The 21,278-nt window shown below is 53.1% G+C and overlaps 1 protein-coding gene across 1 annotated transcript in view; it reads left to right on the top strand.

Moving 5' to 3' along the window:
* Nucleotides 1–21,278, top strand: part of GRIK3 (glutamate ionotropic receptor kainate type subunit 3) — a 231,769-nt gene that overhangs the window by 157,836 nt on the left and 52,655 nt on the right. Inside the window, exons 4-7 of the mRNA XM_061186776.1 lie at nt 4,438–4,619; nt 7,002–7,055; nt 17,368–17,541; nt 18,295–18,438. Of these exons, the coding sequence (XP_061042759.1) occupies nt 4,438–4,619; nt 7,002–7,055; nt 17,368–17,541; nt 18,295–18,438 (554 nt within the window). The remainder of the gene's footprint in view (nt 1–4,437; nt 4,620–7,001; nt 7,056–17,367; nt 17,542–18,294; nt 18,439–21,278) is intronic.

The raw sequence follows: 21,278 nt of genomic DNA on the forward strand, positions 1-21,278 counted from the left end.
AACTCAAATTGACTGGAGCAGTAGCCACTTAGTTATCTCACTGACAAGAAGTCTGGAGATGGGCCTTTCCAGGGCTGGTTTAGCAGTTCAGCAGAGTCAAGGTGCTGGGTCAGTATCACTGCAGTTCTCTTGACTTTCCCCCTCATAGTCACAATAAAGTTGCTGCAGCTCCAAGCATCACATCCTCACATGATGATACCCCAGGAAGTGGTAAGGAAAGAGGTAGAAGCCAAAGGGATTGTTCTTAATGTGATTCGTGCCTCTTATCAGGGAGGAAAATCTGTCTCATAACCTTCCAACAGACCACACTATACAGCTCATTGAGTCTGCGCCTACCACCCTAAACACATTCAGATAGGAATGGGACTGCCACTGATGGGCTTTCACCCATCCCGAGTCACGTCTTGGGGCTGGCACATTGCCACCCAAACAAAATCATGGTTCTCTTAGTATGCTTGAAAAGGGTACGTTAGTTATCTATCTCTATAATAATTCTGTGTAACAAATCACCCCAAAACTTAGTGACTTAAAATAATAAGCATTTATTTAGCTCACAAGCCTGTGGGGTCAGTGACTGACTGAGATTGGCCAGGCAGTTCTGGTCTCAGCTGGATCACTCACCTGCTCGGGGGTCAGCTGACTGCTGGCTGATCTAGACTGGCCTTGGCTGAGATGGTGGGGTAGCTGGGCTCTCAATCCTCCAGCAGGTTAGCCCAGGCGTGTTGTCATGACAATGGCAGAGGTAAAAAGAACAAACCCAGTGTGCAATTCCATTTCAAGTGTTTGCTTATGTCATGCCTGCTAATACACCATTGGCCAAAACAGTTCACGTGGTTGAGCCCAATGTCGTGGGTAGAGCAAGCCACCTGCCCCCGCAGCTGGAGGGCACTGCAAAATTACATGGCAAAGGATGGGGATGTAGAGAGGGGTGAAGAATTGGGGTCATCACTGCACTCCACTGCAGGGAGAACTGTTTTAAAATGTACCTGGAATCTAAAGGGTAGATACGACCAAGTGATGATATGAAGAGGCCAATGGCATAGAAAGAAGAGTTGTTACTTACAGTTCCCTAGAAGAAGAAGGGGGCACACCATGGCACCCAGGGCCACATGGAGGGTTGGTCAGGAGGCAGGAGCAAGGGGAAATCATGGGCAAGAGCCTTTATTAATTACTTATTATTATAGGTGGAATTTGTTAGGTGCAAACATCCCATATGGGGTAGGAAGCAAAACACAGATTGTAGGGCTTGTGGTTGGAGAGTTTATAATACGATTTTTGTGTGCCCAGGAAAACCCAGTGATAATAAGGATACAAACAACTTTGGTCATCAGTTTGGCCCATGATTTCAGGATGCCAATTCATCAGTTATAGAATACCAAGAGTGATTATTTCAGGGACCAGCAGTGTTTGTCCTATGAGCTTTGCCACACAGCCACCTTCCTAACCTAACCCGTGCACAGAGACAGATTTATATCAACAGTGAAAGGAAGGGGCTCAGAAAATGCTGGGGTAACGAAAAAGGGCCCAGACTAAGAGCCAAAAAGAATTGGTCTTGAATTTTGATCCCATTACTGGCATGCTGCAAAATCTTGGGAGGCTCACTTAACCTCTTTGGGCCTCAGTTTCTTTATCTATAACATTGGAACAAAAGCCCCTACTCTGTATGCCTTCTAGGACAGGGAGATGTTTAAATAGGGTAATGAATGCAGAAGTGCTTTGTAAGTGAAAAGCATGACATCCACAACCATGATTCACTGCAGATATTTTGAGAGAGATTGATTAGGGAAGCAGCCAGGAAGGAGAACTCATCTCAGGTGAACAAAGGGCCTAGTCCTCTGCTGGGGTGAGCCAAGACGAGCCTCTGGTCTCCTTTGGGAATACACTGATGGGAAGGAGGTCTGACATTTGCTGCTGGAGAATGTGGGTCACTGTGTATTACACAGGGCAATGAACTTGGCTGACAAGAAAGCTCTGGTGGCCTCTGCTCTAGCATCCAGACTGTCCCTGTCCTCATGTCCTGGGTCCCCAAAGCCCATGTGCCTACTGATGCTGTGCCTGGGTCTGAAAACTGAGCAAGTAGGAGCAAAGCGTGCACTCAGGGCCTCGCAAGGTAACAGGTGTGAGCAGGCAGCATCGTTCAGCCAAAGTAAGAACTTCTGGGATTAGTTGAGGAGGGAGGGAAAGGATGGGTGTGTGTGTGTGTTTGGGGGGAGCTTGTGACCCCTCCTTCCTCTGTAAGGTCACCTGATATCCTCTTCCTGCCCCCATCAAGTCTGGTATTAGAAAGCACTGGGGCCCCTGTTTGGTCCAGACCACTCCCGGGCTCCAGAGCCCTCTCCCAGCCCACACACCTGGATCTGAGACCTTCCAGGGGACTGGGGGTTCCTGATGCCCACAGCCATGGCGAAGCTTGTTTGGGAGCTCTTTGGGAGGCTTAGGTCCCAGAGAAATATCTCTGTCCTCCCCAGCAGAGTGGAGTGATGGATACCAGTCGGATTGCTTTCCGGATGTCCAGCCCTCAGGAGTGGGAATGAGAGGCTGGACAGACCCAGGTGTATGTACCAGAAATGGCTTTGGAAATCCAGACTTTTTGTTGGAAGGCTCAGGAAGTGGGTTGTCTGTGTGTGGGGACTCTCTCCGGATAGGGGGCACTGCGACAGCTGATTGCGAACTTTAGTCCATCGCAAACTAGCTTAAGCAAAAAAAAAAGGCGAGGGTAGGGGGAGGATTTTGTTGGTTTCATTTACTGGAAAGTTCAGGAGTAATTTTAGCTTTAGAGGTGCAAACGAGTATCTTTAGGGCTTATTTTCTTTCTGCGTTTCCTGACTTCTGCCCTGTGGGAATCCTTTTCAGGTTCTAAGTGGTGACCCCAGACTCGATTCCTCCCCATTTGGAGTTAAATGGAAAGAGGGTTGTCTCTTACCAGTTGCTCTGGCACAATTCCTGGGAGTCATCTGATAGGACCAGCTGGTGTCACACATCCATCGCTAAGCCCATACCTTTGCCTAGAGCAATGTGTGTGCTGATTGACCAGGCTGGGGCCAGATTCTGTGTCCCTGGAGTGGGGACAGATTCTGTGTCCCTGGAGTGGGGACTCTTGAGTCACATGGACTGAGCATGGGGTAGGAGTTGTTCCCTAAAGGAAAACCAGAGTGCTGTTAGAGGGGAAATGGAGCATGGCTGAGTGGACGACGCAGCCAGGATGCAGACACCGAGCCCTGAGAATGGGCGGGGAGCCCAGCAGGTGGGAGGGGACGGCCTGCTTGGGACCCTGGGCCTGTGCTTCCTCCACTCTTCCTGCAGTGGGTAGGGTGAGAGAGAACGGCAAGCAAGCTTGCTTCCAGGCTAAGCAGAGAGGAGTCAGCAAGAATGGACCTTGTACTAAGGACAGAAATGGACTTAATTAGACCTAAGCGAGCCATTTGTCTCCAAGAAGTGACATTCAGTTTTCCCTGGAAGTCCCCAGATTAAGTGGTTTTGCAAAATGCCAAGGTGGAGGATATTTCAGCGTGGGGAGAAAAAAAGACAGTAGTCAATCCAGTTCTGGAAATTTGTGTTGAGCACAACTGAAGTGCCAGGCCCCGTGCTAGGGCATATGGAGACCCAGTCCCTGATGTTGAGGGTCTGTGACAGGACCAGGAGAGTGAGATGAGGCCAGAGGAGGCTGGTGCTGAAGGACGAGGCCACTGAGTTTCGGGGGAGAGGGGCAGGATGAGAGTGGGGTGGGGAGGTCTTGTCTGGGCAGAGCAGTAGAGGTAGGTGTCATGGAGGAGGCGGTTGCACTGAGCCCGGAAGAATGGTTAAGGTGTACAGGGGCAGCCTGCCCTTGGGGATGGAGGCCGGGCACAAATACCACCCGGCCTTACCTGGTCCAACCGTTGGTACAGCTGAGCCTGGAGCCGCCACTTGGGCCGCATCCTGGAAGCAGGCTGCTGGGACTGTTTAGGAAGATTATGTCCCATGCTTCACAGTGTTGCAGGGGGCAGGGGGAGGAGGAGTGGGGGGCCTCTGGTTCAGTCTCCGTAAGTCTCTACACCGACTGAGTTAGAGAGGGGCAGGTGGGTGGACTCAGTGGGGATTCGCTAGCTGTCCATGCCTGCTTTTGAATGTACAGGTGTGTACACACCTTTACCTACCTGTGCACATGTGTTTATCAACCCAAGTGTATGTCCTGTCTGTGCATGATAAGCATGTGTTTGTATGTGCACACATGCCTGTGGGCATGTGCCAGCGTGCACAGCTGGGTGCACGTGTCTGTGCCCCAGTGTGCTAGTGCCTGTGTCTGCACATGCGTGGCTGAGTCCATGAACTTATCTCCGTGGGCCGCATGTCAGTGTCCATGTGTGTCTGTAGACCTGTGGCCACACGAGTCTGTGGATACCTGCAGCTAGGTATACGTGGGCTCACATGTGTCTTTTGTGCCCCGGGACCTCTCAGGGCTCATCCGACTGCAGGAGCTCATCATGGCCCCATCAAGGTACAACATCCGCCTGAAGATCCGCCAGCTCCCCCTTGACTCTGATGACTCGCGCCCGCTGCTCAAGGAGATGAAGCGAGGCCGGGAATTTCGCATTATCTTCGACTGCAGCCACACCATGGCCGCCCAGATCCTCAAGCAGGTGCGTGAGCCCTGGCCAGCGGGAGGGATGGTTGGGATCTGCCTGCCACTTCTCCCACTCTCCCCCCCATTTCCCAAACACAGGCATGATGTCAGCCAGATCCAGGTTCGACCTCTAGTCTGCCTCTTTCCGGCTGTATGACCTTGGGTGGTCACTTTGCCTCTGTGAGCCTCAGTTTCACCAGCAGCAAATTGGACACAGTGGTCTCGACACGCTGAGTTGGTGTGAGGATGGGATGAGACGATAGATGAGCTGCCCCAGCCAGGCCTGGCGCACGGAGGGTGCTGGGTAAATGCTAGTTTCCACGCCACTTCGGGGCAGGAGGGAGGCGGGGGCTGCGGAGAGGGAATAGAACACTGCGGGAAGCACGGAGAGGCCTGGGGGTCTCGGGAACAGCCCCCAGAGTTCCTCTTCCAGCCACTGATTCCCTGCAGCCCGTGGCACTCGATGTCACTCTCCTACCACTGGGAGGTTTATCGAGGCTCTGTGCACCGTCTGCTCAGCTCTGCAGCAACGGAGGGGGAGGAGAATGGCTCTCGGTCCTTGGCCGCGCCTCTGTTCCCGACACAGCCCAGGGTGGCGTGCTGGGAACCATGGCGAGCTCTGCCAGCCCCCTAAGAAACAAACAGCAAAATCGCTCACAGCCCCCCTCCGAGGGTGCCGCAGCCGAAAACAAAAACACTCTGATTCGAACCAGTGCTTTGTGTAAAAGGCAGTTATGTGGTCCCAGAAAGCGAACCTGGTGATTGGAGGAGGCATTCTGTGGGGCCTTGACACATGACCCCGGGAGATGCTGGTGGCAGGGAAGGGTCACAGGGATGCAGGGGGAGAGGTGCTGAGCTGGCCATGAATGTGTTCAAGGCCTGCCCCGCACACCCTGCAAGGGGTGCCCAAGCTGAAAGGCAGCCTCTGTCTTCCCCCAGAGGAAGTCCCACCCCAGGACCCTTCACACGGGGGCTAAAAACTCATTTGAGAGCTTGAATCCTGCTTCTGCCCGTGGGTGCTATATACCCCAGAGCAAGTGGCCCCGGAGTCATCCCCTGCTCTGTAGATGGAGTGAATGATCCCTCCCTCCCCTGGTTCTGGAGGATTCAGTGAGATGAGGCGAGGAAAGAGTTTATCCCAGTGCCCAGGGCACCGTCAGCATGGATGCGGCACAGCTTTACACTCAGCGTGGAGGAAGTACGTGCTCCCCAGAAATCCCTTAACCCTCAGTGTCCCGGCCAGCGGCGCCCAGTGCCTCCCTCCTCTTCCAGGCATGTGCAACTGAGTAATAAAGACAATCCCAGCCTGGGTTCGCAGAGCAGTTACTCGGTGCCGGGTACACACACTGTCCCTCATTTACCGCCACCCTGGGAAGTGGGGGCGATTATCGTGCTCGGTTTCAGATGGGGAGACTGAGGCTCTGGGGGAAAGTAATGGGCCTGAGGTCATCCAGCCAGAAAGTCCGAATTCACTCCCCAGTTTGCTGACATGAAAACTTCTAGAATTGAAAATGAAGATTCTGTGCGCAGCCTGACACTGAACTAAACCAAGGTGCGCACGTCTGCGTACTGAGGACTTCTTGAGCCTTTCACCTGCGAATGCGGGTTGTGAACCTCCAAGACCGGGAGGGAATGTGAGGCATTTTCAAAGTGTACTTGACCCAGTGACATTTCCTCCTGGAGCGCTTTGTGGGCCCGCATGCTGAAGAACTCTGTAGAAAATGCATTATGGTCATTAGTATTATAGATTATAGGCTTCTAATAAAATACAATAGATTTCATGATGGTATAGAATAATAATTCACAGCAGCCATGTGGCCTGCTGTGTGGCCAACCAGGACCCAAGAAGCAGGGATGTGTCAGCCCTTCCGGGGGAGGCTCAGACTGAGGACAGACCCTCCTCGTCGGGCCTGGCTGGGCTGGTGGGGGCCAGGCTCCCACAGACGTCTTTCTGGAGCCATGACAGTGAGTTCAGCTGCGGAGAGTCAGGGCACTTGAGGAGGCGATGTTGGGCGGATTCCATCAGCATTTCTCCAAGTGTGGCAGGCCCAGAGATGCTTACTAAAAAGGCAAACCTGGCCCTGCAGAATTTGGAATCTTTGGAGAGTGTGGCCTAAGATTCTGCATTTTAATGTGTCACCCATGATTTTGCTGCACACTCCAGTGTGAAATCCACTGCTGTCTGCCAGCCGGTCATTTTCCGTCGGGAGGTGGTCTCAGAGGATGTCCCACTCCAAGCGGCCAGCCTCTGCCAACACACTGCCAGCCTGTGCTGCCCCGGGTCCTCTCCGCTCTCTCCCCCCTCCCTCCCCACCCCCATCCCCCCCTGCCAGGGTGGAGAGGGGGAGGGGCTTCTCGGGTGTTCCCTGCAGGGTGCTGACACTTTGCTCTCCCGCAGGCCATGGCCATGGGCATGATGACCGAGTACTACCACTTCATCTTCACCACCCTGGTAACGTACCTCCGAGTCCTGGCACGGGTCGGGGTGGGGCTCCCTCAGAACAAGGTCAGCCGGGGGGAGACAGTTGCTGCAGCTAGAGGAGATTCAGGCTGGACTTGCTTCCTAAGGCTGTAGGTGTGGCCCCAGGCAAGGGCACAAATTTGTCTTTGTGGCCTGCCCACTTTGAGAAGTGACACCTTGTGACTAAAGACAGAGACTCTAGAACCTGCCAGTGTGAACACAAGCCCCTCTGCTTGCCGGCTGTGAGACCTCGCAGAAATCATTTAACCTCCCTCAGTTTCTCCCTCTGCAAAATGGGCATGATCATGGCTCCTACCTCCTAGGATTGCTGTGAGAACTGAATGAGTTCACGAACTAAAGCGCTGAGAGCAGTGCCTGCTCGTGTGAAGGACTGTTGTTATGACGATGACCCTTGGCCCCAGCCCACACGCCCTCACACAGGTCACAGGCCTCAGGCCTCACACAGCAACGGGAGTTGCCACTTTGGATTCCTGTGGCATCCACGCTCAGGTCTGCCCGCTCACTATCAGCCGGGGCCAGCCCACCTGCGGGCTCCAGATGGTTCCTGTCCAAACCTTGAGAACATTTAGGGCCATTTAAACCCATTAGGATAATTAGTTGTGGTCTGAGATCAGCATAATAAAGAGATCCCTGTGCCAAAGGGGCACCAACCCCCGAGCCACCCTGCTTTGGAGCCAGATGCCCTGGATGTCACTGGGGCCCCGGGTAGACTCTTTTACCCAGCCCAGATCTGGGGCAAGTGACAGCATCACTAAACATCCTGTGGCTGAAACAAGCTCCCGAAATCTGTGTCAGACTTGCCACTGCAGTCTTGCAAGCCTCTAGCTGTGTTCCTTCGTTCATCCAGCACCCAGCTAACATTCCTTACCCAGCACCTGTATTCAACTGAGTATCTCAAGACGACTGGCACTGAGGCCTGCCCTCAAGGAGCTCCCATCCTGCCCAGTCTTCATCTCTATGTGTAACTCATTCGGCCGGCTTGTGCCATCACAAGCCATCACATCAGATGGCCACGGGGCACAGCAGAAGGAGACGCCGAGTGCCACAGAGCTGGTGGAAGGTGGGGAATTTCAGGCAGTCTTTACAGGAAAGAAGATGTTTGAACTGGACCTTGAAGGATCAGTAGGAGTTCACCAAGGAGAGAGAGGAAGGGCATTCCACATAGAAGGAACAGCATAAGCAAAGGCCAGGAGGCAGGTTAGCTCTTCAAGGCTCACTCTGGTTGATTGCCAGAGCCAGCTGTGTTCATCTCTTCCTGGCTCCACGTTCAGTCAGTGACATCATGCAGGTAGCTTGAGACTGGCCAAGGTGGGAGTATTCACATCACAGAAATTGGCAAATGCTACAGATAAGAGGTTCCTCCTCGCCATCCCCTGAGAGCTGGTTATTAAGCATTTCCCAGCATACAACTGCTTGTTACCCTCTCTCCACCCCCCACCCTGTGCCTATGGCAGAGCTCAGGGGCCACCCTGCCCACTCTTCTGATCCAGAGCCCAGACCTGGGGACCTGCCAGGAGCCTTGGTGGGAGAAAGGGATGCTGGAAGCTGGTGACTGAGACCAGGTACCTTCTGCTCTGGTCCCTTCTGGATTTCTATCCACCCAAGCTAGCTTCTCCCCTGGGAAAGTCATTGGAGGCTGGAGGATGAGGTCATCAGATCCCCAATATTCCACCTCTGTATGGAGCTAGGAGCAGGGCACAGGAGCAAGGCTGGGAAGGTGGGGTGGGGCACATTCCAGGCGCCCGAGGCTCTGTCTCCAGGCATGGCAGCCCTGGGCTCCTAGGGTGCTGAGTCCAACCTCTGGGCCCTTAGAGTTCCCCACCAGCCCTGTGCCAGCTCAGCACATTCTTCCCACACTTCCATCCTGCTGGCTCGCCTCCCTGAGTCCTCACCACTTTGAGCTGCTGTAACAAAGCCCTGGAGTCCACGTAGGAATATACAAGGGAGGAGCAGGCAGACCTCCCGGGACGGCTGTGGTCCCCCTGCAGACCGTGCCCATCCCCCCTCCACATTACTTTCCAGCGCAGTTACAGGAGAGCAGGCCTCGGAGGCATAGATAAGGATGAGAGTCCCTTTAGCACCAGGGACTGTGCACGTGGGCAGATTGCTTAGCTTCCCTGGGCCTCAGTTTCCTTGCCTCTAAAATGGGAATAATTTGTGATGCCTCTGGGCTTCAGATCCTTCATTTGGCCTCTTTTGGTTTCAAGGAGCAGAGCTCACTCAGGTAACCTCAAGTCACTAGAGACTCAAGAATGAACCACCAGGCCACAAGAGCAGATGTAGAGAGTGGTTCTGGATCCAGAGCGACCCTGGACATCCCGAGGATTATGGTTCCAACCCTCTGCCCTGAGACTCAGCCAGGCTCTTCCATTTCCCTCTCTCTGCCCATTGCTCCCTCCCCCTGCTCTCGGCCTCAGCTCCTTCCTCGCCACCTCTGTTCCCTGGAAACTTCAGCTCATCACAGCTGCCCTGGGATCATCACACCCCAACTGACCATTCATTCTGCCTCTGCTACTTCTCACCACCTCTTTCTCTGAGTGTTACCTACCTGCCCCGGGTCAGATTTCGGACTGACCAAGCACGAGCCAGTGCTTCGCAACAGGGCACTATATAGGCATTTGAGGCTGGACATTTAATCCTTCCGGAACGTCCTGCCCACTCTAGAATGTCTAGCATCCCTGTCCCTGCTCACTAATTTCCAGGCTTGGTGACAAATAAATAAATGCCTTCCACATACTTTCAAATGTCCCCAGGATAGGGGCTGAGTCATCAGCCAGATTGTAGCAACCCTCCTTGGGAGGTGACCACTCCTTGGCTGGTCAGCCGAGGTCTGGCAGTGGGGGGCAGAGTACAATGGGCTCACAGAATCTAAGTCATGGCCACCAAGCAGAAGGGCTGGGGCACTGGGAGATCCCTTCAGAAGCGGCAGGAACAAAATCCACAGATTTCATTCACCCACCCTGAGTACAAACCCCTCATCCACTGTGTCCACACGGGGCCTGTGGTTAAGGCCTCTTTGTGCTTTGCTTCCGGTCCTAGCTCCAGACAGTCAATTAAAAGCATCTCTGCCTGGCTCATGCCCTCATTCCAAGGCCAGAGGGGGTGTCCCCTCAGGGAGCTGAGGGTTTGGACCCTCAGCCCTGAGGCCCGACCTGACCTTCGAGACAAGGCTCTGGAGAAGGCACCACCCCAGTGACGCCAGTGGCTCTCCACATTAATGCCAGTGCCAGCATGGGGTCAGGGTTGGACTTCTTGGAAGGAGGGGCAGGGCAGTATCCTTGCACCCTGGGGCAGTATCCTAGCCCAAGAGAGTATCTGTTTTCCCTACTTTTTTATGGTTTTTTTTTGTTTTTTTTTGGCCACACCGCGCAGCATGCGGGATCTCAGTTGCCAACTAGGGATCGAACCTGTACCCCCTTGCAGTGGAAGCAGAGTCTCAACCACTGAACCACCAGGGAAGTCCCTGTTTTCCTTACTTTTACATTTCCTTAATTCAGTCATTCATATACTCACTTATCCAGCAGGCATATACATATGCTCTCAAGGTCCCAGGTACCAAGCTAGGCACTTGGGTGAGAGGGGGTGTCTAGAGATGGATCTAACACAAAGCTCACCAGCTGGTAGGCTTCCTTTATGCACATAAGGATCAAGGACGGTGCCCAGTTTACCTCTATATCTCCAGTGCCCAAATAGCACCTGGAATACAGTAGGTGCTCATTAATGCCTGAATGAATGAATGAATATAATACAAAGTAGAAAGTAATCAGTGAAATTAACATCCTCATCATAGCAACAGTGACGTCCACCGACTCTGGTGCCAATCTGCCTGAGTTAGAATCGAGATTCTTCCACTTCCTTGGGCAAGTTACTTCGCATCACTGTGCCTCATTCCCCATCTGTAAAATGGCCACAAGAACAGTACCATCTCATAGGACTGTTATGCTGAACATTAAGCGAGTATGTTGACATCAGTAAAGCACTAAGGAAAGTGTTACTTAGTACTATGTAAGAGTTAAATTGATTAATTAAATAATTCCTGCTTATATATTTTATGTGCTCAGTATACCCCATCTCATCCAAAATTCTGAACAACTCTCCAAGGGAGGTATGACTTTCCCAGTTTTACAGAAAAGTAGAAACTGAGGCTCAAAGAGGTCACTCAGTAAAAAAGGAGAAGGACAAGGATTTTGTCCAGCTGGGACCTACCCAGCTCCAAAGCCCTCTGCTGAAGCTTGTGCCGAGAGCCGCATGCAGTGTCGCCTGGCTTCCTCTGACTGGCTCCGGCTCGGATTCCACAGGCTGTGATGGTCCAGGCATCACGTGATTGACACTAACGCGGGGAACAAAGCCTCCACAAATCTCAGCGGCACCCACACTTCACAGGTTCCAAAGCCCTTTCTCCACACCGCTGATTTTCCTCTTCACAGGGCAGTTTGTGCTCCCCATTAATTGATGGGGAAACCTGGGACCAGAGAGGTTGAGTGAACTGCCTAGAGTCTCACAGGAGATCAGTGATAAAAGCCTTGGCTCCTGACTTCTGTTCCAGCCCACTGCCCTTCCTCCCCATGCCTCTCTGAGGGTCAGGAAGAGCCGATCCTTCCAGAGAGGCACAGTCCCTGCAATACAAATAGTTCTACAGTGGAATATGTGTGTGTGTTGGGGGGTTGGGCTGCAGCGGGTACCAGGGTATCTCCCAGCAGCTCCCCATATGCCAGGGCATCAGCTATGTCGCCTGGGTCCCCATGTCCTGCTTCCGGCTCCAGCTCCAAGCTCCTCCTTCCAGCTCCGTTGGCTTGGGAGTCTACCTCATGATTGTGCCTCTTTGTGCCCATTGGTCAATCGTGGCTGTATGTGGGAGGGCAGTGGCATTTGGCATTTATCTCCTTCCCTTTAGGAAACCCACGTCACCAATTCTTCGTGTCTAAAAAATTCTCCAAACTTGCTTCTCCCATGCAGAAGACATTTTAATTACCCCAGCTGCCATTATCTATTCCAGCCAGCTTTGAGCCATTCCCAGATAACCCCGCGTTAATCAGCCCCAGCTGAGCCCCTGGTACATGTCATGTGTAGGTAAAAGCCTGGAGGTGAAAAAAGAATTATAATAAATTAATAGATAAGCAATCACAATTAATGCCGCTTCCCGGCAATAACAGTTATATCATGGGAAAGATATTTTCATCTGTCATTCCTTAAGGCGATGTTTTCCGAGCTTCAGCTTCTACCCAGTCAGACCCATGGGGTGCTAATGAATTAGTCTATTATGTTATGCTGAATGTTTCTAAAAGGTCCCTCGTTGATACTGAATTCAATGTGTCAACATTTGGCATGGAGAACAGCAACTTTTTGCCAAGCAGCAAGGTTGTGCACAGTTCACTGTGTACAGCACATGGGGTCTCAGCCCAGGGCAGTTTGGACAAAAAATTGGAGCCAGACAAAGAGGCCTCTTTTCCAGCTCCGCATTATCACTGCCCTCATGTCACAGGGATGGTGGTACTCAGTGCCACAAGCCCTACAACACTTTGCAGCTAAGTGCAGGCTCAGGGTGACAGGGATGAAGGTGACTCCAGCAGTGACACCCCATCGTGCCCCCTCCCAGGCTGCGATTGGCCACAGCCACTGTGTGAGTGTCAGCCAACTCAGTGCTGCATCTGGAAACCGGAAGGGCTGATGACGCCAGCACCCGAGCCCCCACCGAAGCCAGAGATGCTGCCCTTCTCACTGAGTCCGGCTGGTCTTTAGTCCTCAGGGAAGTGAGCTGAGTCACGGAGGCTCTAGGCAGGCTCATGTTGGGCATCTTTCAGGCCTTAGGTATCAGGTCAACACTGAATTGGAGAAGAGGCTGAGCCCCGTGCAGAGGTAGAGGGAGGAGGGCGCCCCCTGGAGGCAGAGCTCAGCTTCTCTTCTGTGACCCCAGCAGTTCAGCTCTGGCCCCAAACTTGCATTCACCGCCCTACAAAGCAAAATCCCTCCAACTGCCCAGACCCACCTCCTTCAAAGGCACTTTAGGGAAGCTCTCTTGTCTCTAAAGCAGTACCCTTGAGGGGCTCATCCTCCACCTCAGGCAATTTGCCAAACCGCTCCTAACTTGTAGCCCCATAGAAAGCTCCCCCTGAGAGGAGGTTGTAAAACACTAGCCTCTCCATTCCAGGCTCTTCCCAGTGCTATTTAGGTACCCTAGAGAGCTACCCAGCTGGCTGACCCTTCTTTCCACTTTGGGTGATGGGAGCCCAGGGGCTCCTAGGGGAGACAGATGCAGACATGGACAGTTGTTATCAGTGGGGTGAAAGCAAAGAGGTCCCAAGATAAGAGCAGAAGCGCCCTTGACCCACCCTATTGTGTGTGGGTGTAGAGTAGTAGTCAGGGGAGGCTTCCCAGAAGAGGTGACAAGCTGAATCTCAGAGTGAGCCCACCCAAGGAGGATTGAGAAGACAGGCATTCCAGCCCAGGGATAGAGCACACACAAAGACACTGGCTTAGAGAAGCTGCATGATGGGGGGCAGGGGCCAGCGAGGAATGGGGAAGGGGGACAAAAGCAGTTTGGTGTTCCTGGGGCAAAAAGTGAGAGGGGGGTGGGAAGAAAAGTGAGGCCAGAGGGGTGGAGAGCCTTGCAAACTATACTAAGGAATTTGTGCTTTATTCTGAAAAGGCAAGAAGGAGTCATTGAAATATGCCAAGCAGGGGAGTGACAGGGTTGGGTTTATTCTTCAGAAAGACCCCTCTGAATGCTGTGTGGTGGGTGACTGAGATATCCAGGGGTGGGAACCAAGGGCTGGTCATAGGACAGAGGGAGGGCTCGGGAGCTGGTGCCCTGGGTTTGACGCCATTGCTCCCCAGCTGTATGACCTTGAGCAAAAGACCTAACCTCTCTGTGACTCAGTTCCTTCCTCTAAAATGGGTGATAATAACACCCTTCTTGTAAGGTGAAAATGTGAATTAAGCGAGTTAATACACCTAAGGCACACAGAAACTGTTCTGAGGTTTATAGGTACTCAGTAAATGTTAGCTCCTTGCGATTGTTTTCGTATTGCCAAGAGAGGTAAGTCAGGAGGATGCAACTCATGTCTGCTCCTCTCTTCCAATAACCCAGTCGTGTCCCTGGGGGCTGAGTCCAATAGCTGTCACAACCTGCTGCCAGAGAAGGCAGAATATGAATGTTTGTCAGCACTTCCGTGGTGTCTACCATGCACCAGACACGTTCTAAGTACGTCTATTAACCCGTTTCTTCCTCATGACAACCCTATATGGCAGGTACTATTATCATGCCCGTTTTTCAGATGAGGCAACTGAGGAAAGGAGAGCAGATGGCCTGGCCTCATGGTCTGTGCTCATAACCATCCCCTGGGGCTGCCCAGTGAGCTGTTCTCAGGAAGGAGCTGTGGGAAGAGAGGCCTCCTTCCAGTGTGGTTCCCCCGTCTCCCTCTGATTCAACAGGTCTCCCCGTCTAAGCCCAGACCCCTCTCTGTGTGTTTCCCAGTTAGGAGTAGTAGCTTAGATAAGCGGCTTCTCAAATCACAGATTGAGGCCCCAGCCCACGTTCTCTATGGCCCATACTTTCCAAAAAATGCTCCAAAAACAATTCTGGTGCATACCTTGTGCTTGACAACCACTGGGGACATAAAGCACGGGGATTTTTAAATAGGACAGACATGGTGTACTAGTAAATGTGTACAGCCAGCTGTCCGAAAAGGGGGAAAACCCAGATGTGTAGTGCTTGCCAGTTTTCATGGTGTAAATACTCCCACCATGGCCAATATCAAGCTACCAATGAATGTCACTGAGCGCAGAGTCAGGAAGAAGTGCTGACATTTAGCTCTTACAAGCCATTTCAACCCAGCTCCAACACACCACTGAGATGGACCTGGGTACAGTTTCTGCGCTGCCTTCATGAGTTCTATGACCTTAGGCAAGTCACCTCACCCCTCTGGCCCTGTTTCCTCCTCTCTAAAAAGGGAATACTATTAAATACCTACTTTAGAGGGGATTGTGACGATCAGATGATACACTCCATGCGTGGGGCTGAGCACGCAGCCCACCCTCCACTCCCCACTGAGACTGGGGCCACAGAGACACCCTCTGGTCAATTCCATGGAGACTCCTCCATCTACTCCCGCCCAGCCCCTCCCCCATCCCAAATCCTGGCTTTGAATCAGGGCCCTATTTGTTTGGGCAAGGCTGAGACTAGACTTTCTTGCTTGGGCTCAAATCTGCTCCCAGCCTCTCCCCTAATCCCTAAACCCTTAAAGAGGAAACCAGCACAGTGTATTCCAGACGGCGGCCAGTTGGAGGTACAGGAGGAACAGGAGGATTTCAGCACGAATTAGGAACATCTCAGAGACCAGAGGAAGCCAGCACGGTGTGAAGGAGCTGCTCTGTGGGCTCCAGGTTTTATCCCTCATTATCTTTCCATGAGCCATCATTGATTTAACTGAAGCTGGGTCTGTGATGGGGCCAGATGTTACTCCTGACGGCTGCAGCCATGGAGAGACAAGTACACCGTCCCTGGCCACTCTGTCCCAGCATGGGAGGGAGTGACTGAGTTGAGGGACCCGGGAAAGAGGACGGGCAGGGGGGGGCCAGAATGGAAGGCAGCTGGATGAGAGGAGAGTGTGGAAAAGAACAGACAATGGATGAGGAGGGGCTCAGACCTTAAGACTCACTTTCCCCACTAGTGGGATGAGGCCCATCTAGATTGTCGACATAACACGTTTCAAAAAGTAACACGACTCTTATGCAAATATAGAATGAACACGTGTGAAAGATGTATTCAAGTCATGAACAAAGGAACCAGTAGGATGACAACGCTGGCTCAAAGAACATTTGAAGGATTGAGTATTTATAGGTATTTGGTGTAGGGGGAACATAAAATAAGACGGCTAAGTTAGACACAAAAATGGATTAATATCCTACAGGGCAATAAAACCACCACCTTGGGGATTATCTTTTCTATGGGCAAAAATCTACGTATTAGCTCAGAATCTGGACCTTTAACCAGTAGCCGACAGTGAAGTCAAACCCGGGTGCGTTCTCCCGGAGAATTACACAGTCCCGGGAGGGCCTGGTAAGCGATGCTTCTGTGTGAGATTGAAAGGACGCACTGCTATCCGTCTGCCTTATCTCCAAGTTTGGGTAGTTTTTCTTAACAGGACAGAGCTCTGCTCTGCTCCTCACACCAGCCCCCACCTCGTGCCAGCTCTTCTCAGCCTAGCACCTGGCTCCTCCCTCTGCAGCCAACCCCCCTCTTTCCCTTTGCCCCCTGCCCTCACCAGCTCACCGTGCCCCAGAGCTAAAGCTGGCAGGAGGGGCTGAAGCTGGGCTGCCCCCGTGCATTAAGGCCTGTCTTCCTGGCTTTTAGGCCATTGCACCAGACCGGACATGACCTGGCCCACAGACAGACAGGCTGACTGCTCCTAGGAGGCAGGGGGTGAGGGGGCCTGGCTGATGATGTGGGGCAAGGGTAGAGAAGAGGACAGCTATACTCCTTCAGTCTCAGGCAGAAGAGACTATTTTAATTTAATTCTTTTATCAAAGTGTAGTTGATTTACAGTGTTGTATAAGGTGTACAGCAAAGTGATTCAGTTATGCATGTATGTCTAGATATCTATTCTTTTTCAGATTCTTTTCCATTGTAGGTTATTACAAGATGTTGAATATAGCTCCCTGTGCTATACAGTAGGTCCTTGTTGTTTATCTGTTTTATATATAGTAGTGTGTATCTGTTAATCCCAAACTCCTAATTTATCCCTCCCTCACCATTCCCTTTGGTAACCCTAAGTTTGTTTTCAGAAGAGACTGTTTTAAAATACCCTCTTTGGGGGGATAAAATCCTCCCTTCAGCCTCCCTCTGGGTAACTTGGAGATGCCCAGACCCAATGCCCTTTGTCTTCCCAAAGCGGACCTCCCCCATCAGAGGATGACGGTCATGACCATTATCAAGCTCCTTTGCTATTCCAGGCTGGGCATTTGATGTCTACTGCTTCACTGGGGCCTAAAGAGGAGGCATGATCCCCATTTTGTAGATGAAGAAACAGGCAGAGCAGTGTGTCTGAGGTCCAGCAGAGTAAGTGGGGTCAGCCACCAGGCAGGCTGGCTGGACTCCTCCAGGGTCAAGTGGACTCCAAGTGCGGTGCTCCCATGGGTGCTCCATCCTCGCTGCTGAGCCTCACCTCCACAGGGCTCTGCAGGGAGCTGCGGCTGCTCTGGGGCCCCAGTAGGGAGTGTGGGAGGTGAGGCTGGAACTCACAGCCAGACCACACCTTTGTTTACTGAAACTCTCTCTGTCAAGGATCTTTATGCATTAGACCTGGAGCCCTACCGCTACTCAGGGGTGAACCTGACGGGATTCCGGATCCTCAACGTGGACAACCCCCATGTCTCGGCCATCGTGGAGAAGTGGTCCATGGAGCGGCTGCAGGCGGCTCCCCGGGCAGAGTCCGGCCTGTTGGATGGAGTGATGATGGTACTGCAGCCGGGAGGGCCAGACCTGGGGGCTCCCCTCCCTCCCTCCTTCCCATCATTCCTTCCTCTGTCCCTCCGTTCCTCCCTCCCTCTTTCCATTTCTTTTCCTTCCTTCCTCCCTTCTTTCCTTCCTTCCTTCCTCCCTTCCTTCTATCCTTCCTTCCTTCTTTCCTTCCTTCCTTCCTCCCTCCCTCCCTCCCTCTCCTCCTCCCTTCCTTCTCTCCTTCTTCCCTATTTCTTTTTTCCCTCCCACCACTTTCCTTCTTAAGACCTGCCCTGTATCTGCCAGACCTTAGGCCAGGGGCCAGGGACGCAAAGGAATCAGACAGAGTCCCACCCCAAGTGTGGGAGTGCAGGCACGGAGCCAGATGGTTACAGAGAGTAGGAATAAGGACTAGTGAGTGCTGGGCACGGGGGACTTTCAGCTGTGGCTGGCAGGAGGCTGGGGAGGCCGGAAAGCTGAAGGTGTGCGTAGGGGCAGGCAATAGCAGGGACAACGGCACGGGGTGGAGGGGCCTGGCAGAGAAGGTCTGAGCTGCAGAGGGAGGGAGTCCGGTGTCTGCAGAGCTGCAGAGACAAGCCGAGTTTGGCTTCTCATTCGGAGCAGGGACACGGTCACCTCCAGGGTCTCAGGGCCTTGCCCTCACCAGGACCCCCTTGCCTCTGGTAGGCGAGGGGAAGGGAGACAGGGCAGGGTGGGCTGAGGACTCTCGGGCCCGAGCCACTCTCAGGCAACCCTGGGCCTCCCCTCCAGACTGACGCGGCCTTACTGTACGACGCCGTCCACATCGTGTCCGTGTGCTACCAGCGGGCACCCCAGATGACCGTGAACTCCCTCCAGTGCCATCGGCACAAGGCGTGGCGCTTTGGTGGCCGTTTCATGAACTTCATCAAGGAGGTGAGTGCCCCCCAACTCACCAGGACGGCACCAGGGCCATCTCCTGGGGGCCGCAGAGCAGTCAAGGGCCCAAGTTTGGGAGTCAGACAGCATTGATTTCCAATCCACGTGAACTTGGGCCAGTTGCCTCACATCTCTGAGCCTGTTGCCTCGGGTGAAAATGGGCTCAATAGGGACCAATCTATGAGGATGACTAAGGGGCTGAGTCTTTGGCACATAGTACGTGTTCGCTGGGTGGTCGGCATTGTCAGCAGGACAAAGCCTGGGCTTTAAAGTACAACAGATGAGGGTCTTTGCCTCCAGCTGTGTGACCTCAGGCGATCTAGGGAAACTTGCTGAGCCTTGGTTGCCTCATGGGGATGCTGTGAAGACGAAATGAGGCACCGTGTGACAGTGCTTAGTCCTGAGGGCAGAGGAGGCTCAGTAAATAATAATCAACACCCCCACTAACTCTTCTTCTTGGGCCCATCAGCCAACTTCCCAGCCAGGGTCCCTGCTGGGACCCGGCTCTCCTGGCACCATGGCAACCATGAAGAAGTCCCATCCATGGAGCTGATTCAAAGGAGCCAGAGAGCAGAACCTGTCCTGCTGCTGAGAGGATGACCATGGAAATACACAGTGCCAAAGTTTAGTTTCAGACTCTCCATCACTGTTGTCCTTATGGATGGCAGAGTTTATCGTTCGCATTTTACAGATGGGGATGCTCAGGCCTGGGCTTGTACGTTGTCTCCATCATAACAAGCTGCGTGACTTTGGGTGAGATGATTAGCTCGTTGATCCTCAGTTTCCTCAACTGTAAAATGGGTATAGTAAGAGTTCCTGCCGCAAAGCATTGTTGAAAAAACAGTGTGAAAAACTATGTGCGAAGCATGTAGCCCAAGGCTAGGCAGAGTCAAGTCCCAGTAATGGTAGGTGAGGAAGGCTCAGAGGGACGAGATCTAGGCAGGGTTGCTCTGGGTCAGAGGGAGTGACCTGTCCAAGGCAACAAAAAGGGCAGTTAGGGGAAGCCCTCTAGGCGGGCTCCATATAGACCATCTCTTTGTAGCCATCACGATGGACCAGGAATGAAGCAGGCTGCTTTGAGAGTTCATTCATTTATTCACTACCTATTTGTGCGGGTCTGCTGGGTGGCCGGCACTGAGCCACGCGCTGGGGATCCAATGGGGCTAAAACAGACGGGCCCCTGCACGGACAGAGCTCACCGCCTGGGGAGACGTCCATCAAGTCATCCCATTAATGAATGTAATCCCATATGCAAAGGAGGGCAACACAGTGAGGGTAAATAGCAAAGAAACCCACCACTCAGCAGACAGGGCAGCTTCTCCGGAGGTCCCAGTTCACCATGACTGCTTGGGACGAGGCCAGTGACACCTCCTGTGTTTTAGAATGACACTAAAAGGCATACGGCTTTAGAGTTTGATGCACTGCCTTTGAGCTTTTCTCTGCCTCTTCCCAGCTGTGCGGCTTTAGATAAATTCCTGGACATTCCCGAGTGTCAGTTGGCTCACCTGGCAAACACCAGCTAGTAGTCATCATGAGGGAGCAGTTATGTCCTTGGCACCAGTCCCCTCACCCCTAGAAGGGGCTCCAGTATCAGATGTTCTGGTAGAAGAGGACCATGAGGGTCCCTTCTCATCCTACCCCTCAGAACTGCAGAGGAAGTCCGATTGTCCGATGCCCTGAGCAAGGCCTGGCTGGCCTGGGCAATCATCGGCTTGTTCTCTGGGAACTCGAAAGCCTGATTTCCAGCCCCCTGAGCCTCCTTCCTCGGCAGGCTCCAACCCAGTAGCTAGAGGCTGGCATGGGTTTCTCAATGACGGAGGCCACAACCCTAGGACCCTTAGGAGCCAGACGTAAGTGTCTTTGAAGCTTAACCACTTTTTAGCTGTGTGGCCTTAGGCAAGCTACTGAACCTCTCTGTGCTGCAGGTCCTCCTATACAATGGAGATAATACCAGGTTTGTTGTAGGTGTGAGTTGTGGTGTGTGAAGCACTTAGGACAGTGCCTGGCACAGAGCAAGTGCCAAGCTGATTGGCTGCTCTTACTATTATTTCTATCATCACGACTGTCGTCACTCTGGCTTCTTGCTCCCTGGTGGGTTTTCAGCTAAAGAGGATCTCCAGGCCCCAGAGCTTCAGGGACGTCCCCGACCCATTCACCCTCGCCCCCCGCAGTGCTCGAGGCTCAGTCCTGAAGCCCTAATGGGAGCAGATGAGTCACTGTCACGCCACAGACAGGGGAGCCTCCTCCACCCCCCCTCCGCACCGGGACCGACCGGCCCACACTGGCATACCTGGCCCTCCTGTTTCCTGGCCCCGGCCCAGTGAACAGCCCTCACCACTCACTCTTCTTCACAGAGTCCTTTCAGAAACAACTTCGTCTCCACTCCATTTCAGGGAAGTGGAGACGGAGGCCCAGAGCAGCTGCGTGGCTCCCTCATGGCCCTACAGCTGGCCACCCCTGGGACCCAGGTACCCTGCCTGAGCCCAGTACACCGTCTTCCCTCAGACCATTCCCAAGTTGCCTGTCTCCCCATCTGCCTGCGTGACAGTAAATCATTTTAAAGACTTGGCATTTCCGAGAGGAGCTGGAAAATACCAGGCCGGAGTTCAGAGCGTGTGAAGCATCTTTCATTTAGCAAGTCCTGCGTGGCAGCTGGAAGGGGCGGAAGGGCTGGGAAATGTCACGGGGAGGAGCTGCCAGCGGCTCCCTGCCCCGGCCCTGCCCCTGCCCGGCCGCCCACAGACAGGCCACGCACCTGCTGACATTTAATTCCTCTGTAGCTGACAGAGAGGAAGGCTTCCCTCCAGTGCAGGTTTGAAGGCACCTGCTGTGATTTC

This window comes from Eubalaena glacialis, chromosome 3, assembly GCF_028564815.1.
Source record: "Eubalaena glacialis isolate mEubGla1 chromosome 3, mEubGla1.1.hap2.+ XY, whole genome shotgun sequence".
Taxonomy (NCBI): Eukaryota; Metazoa; Chordata; class Mammalia; order Artiodactyla; family Balaenidae; genus Eubalaena; species Eubalaena glacialis.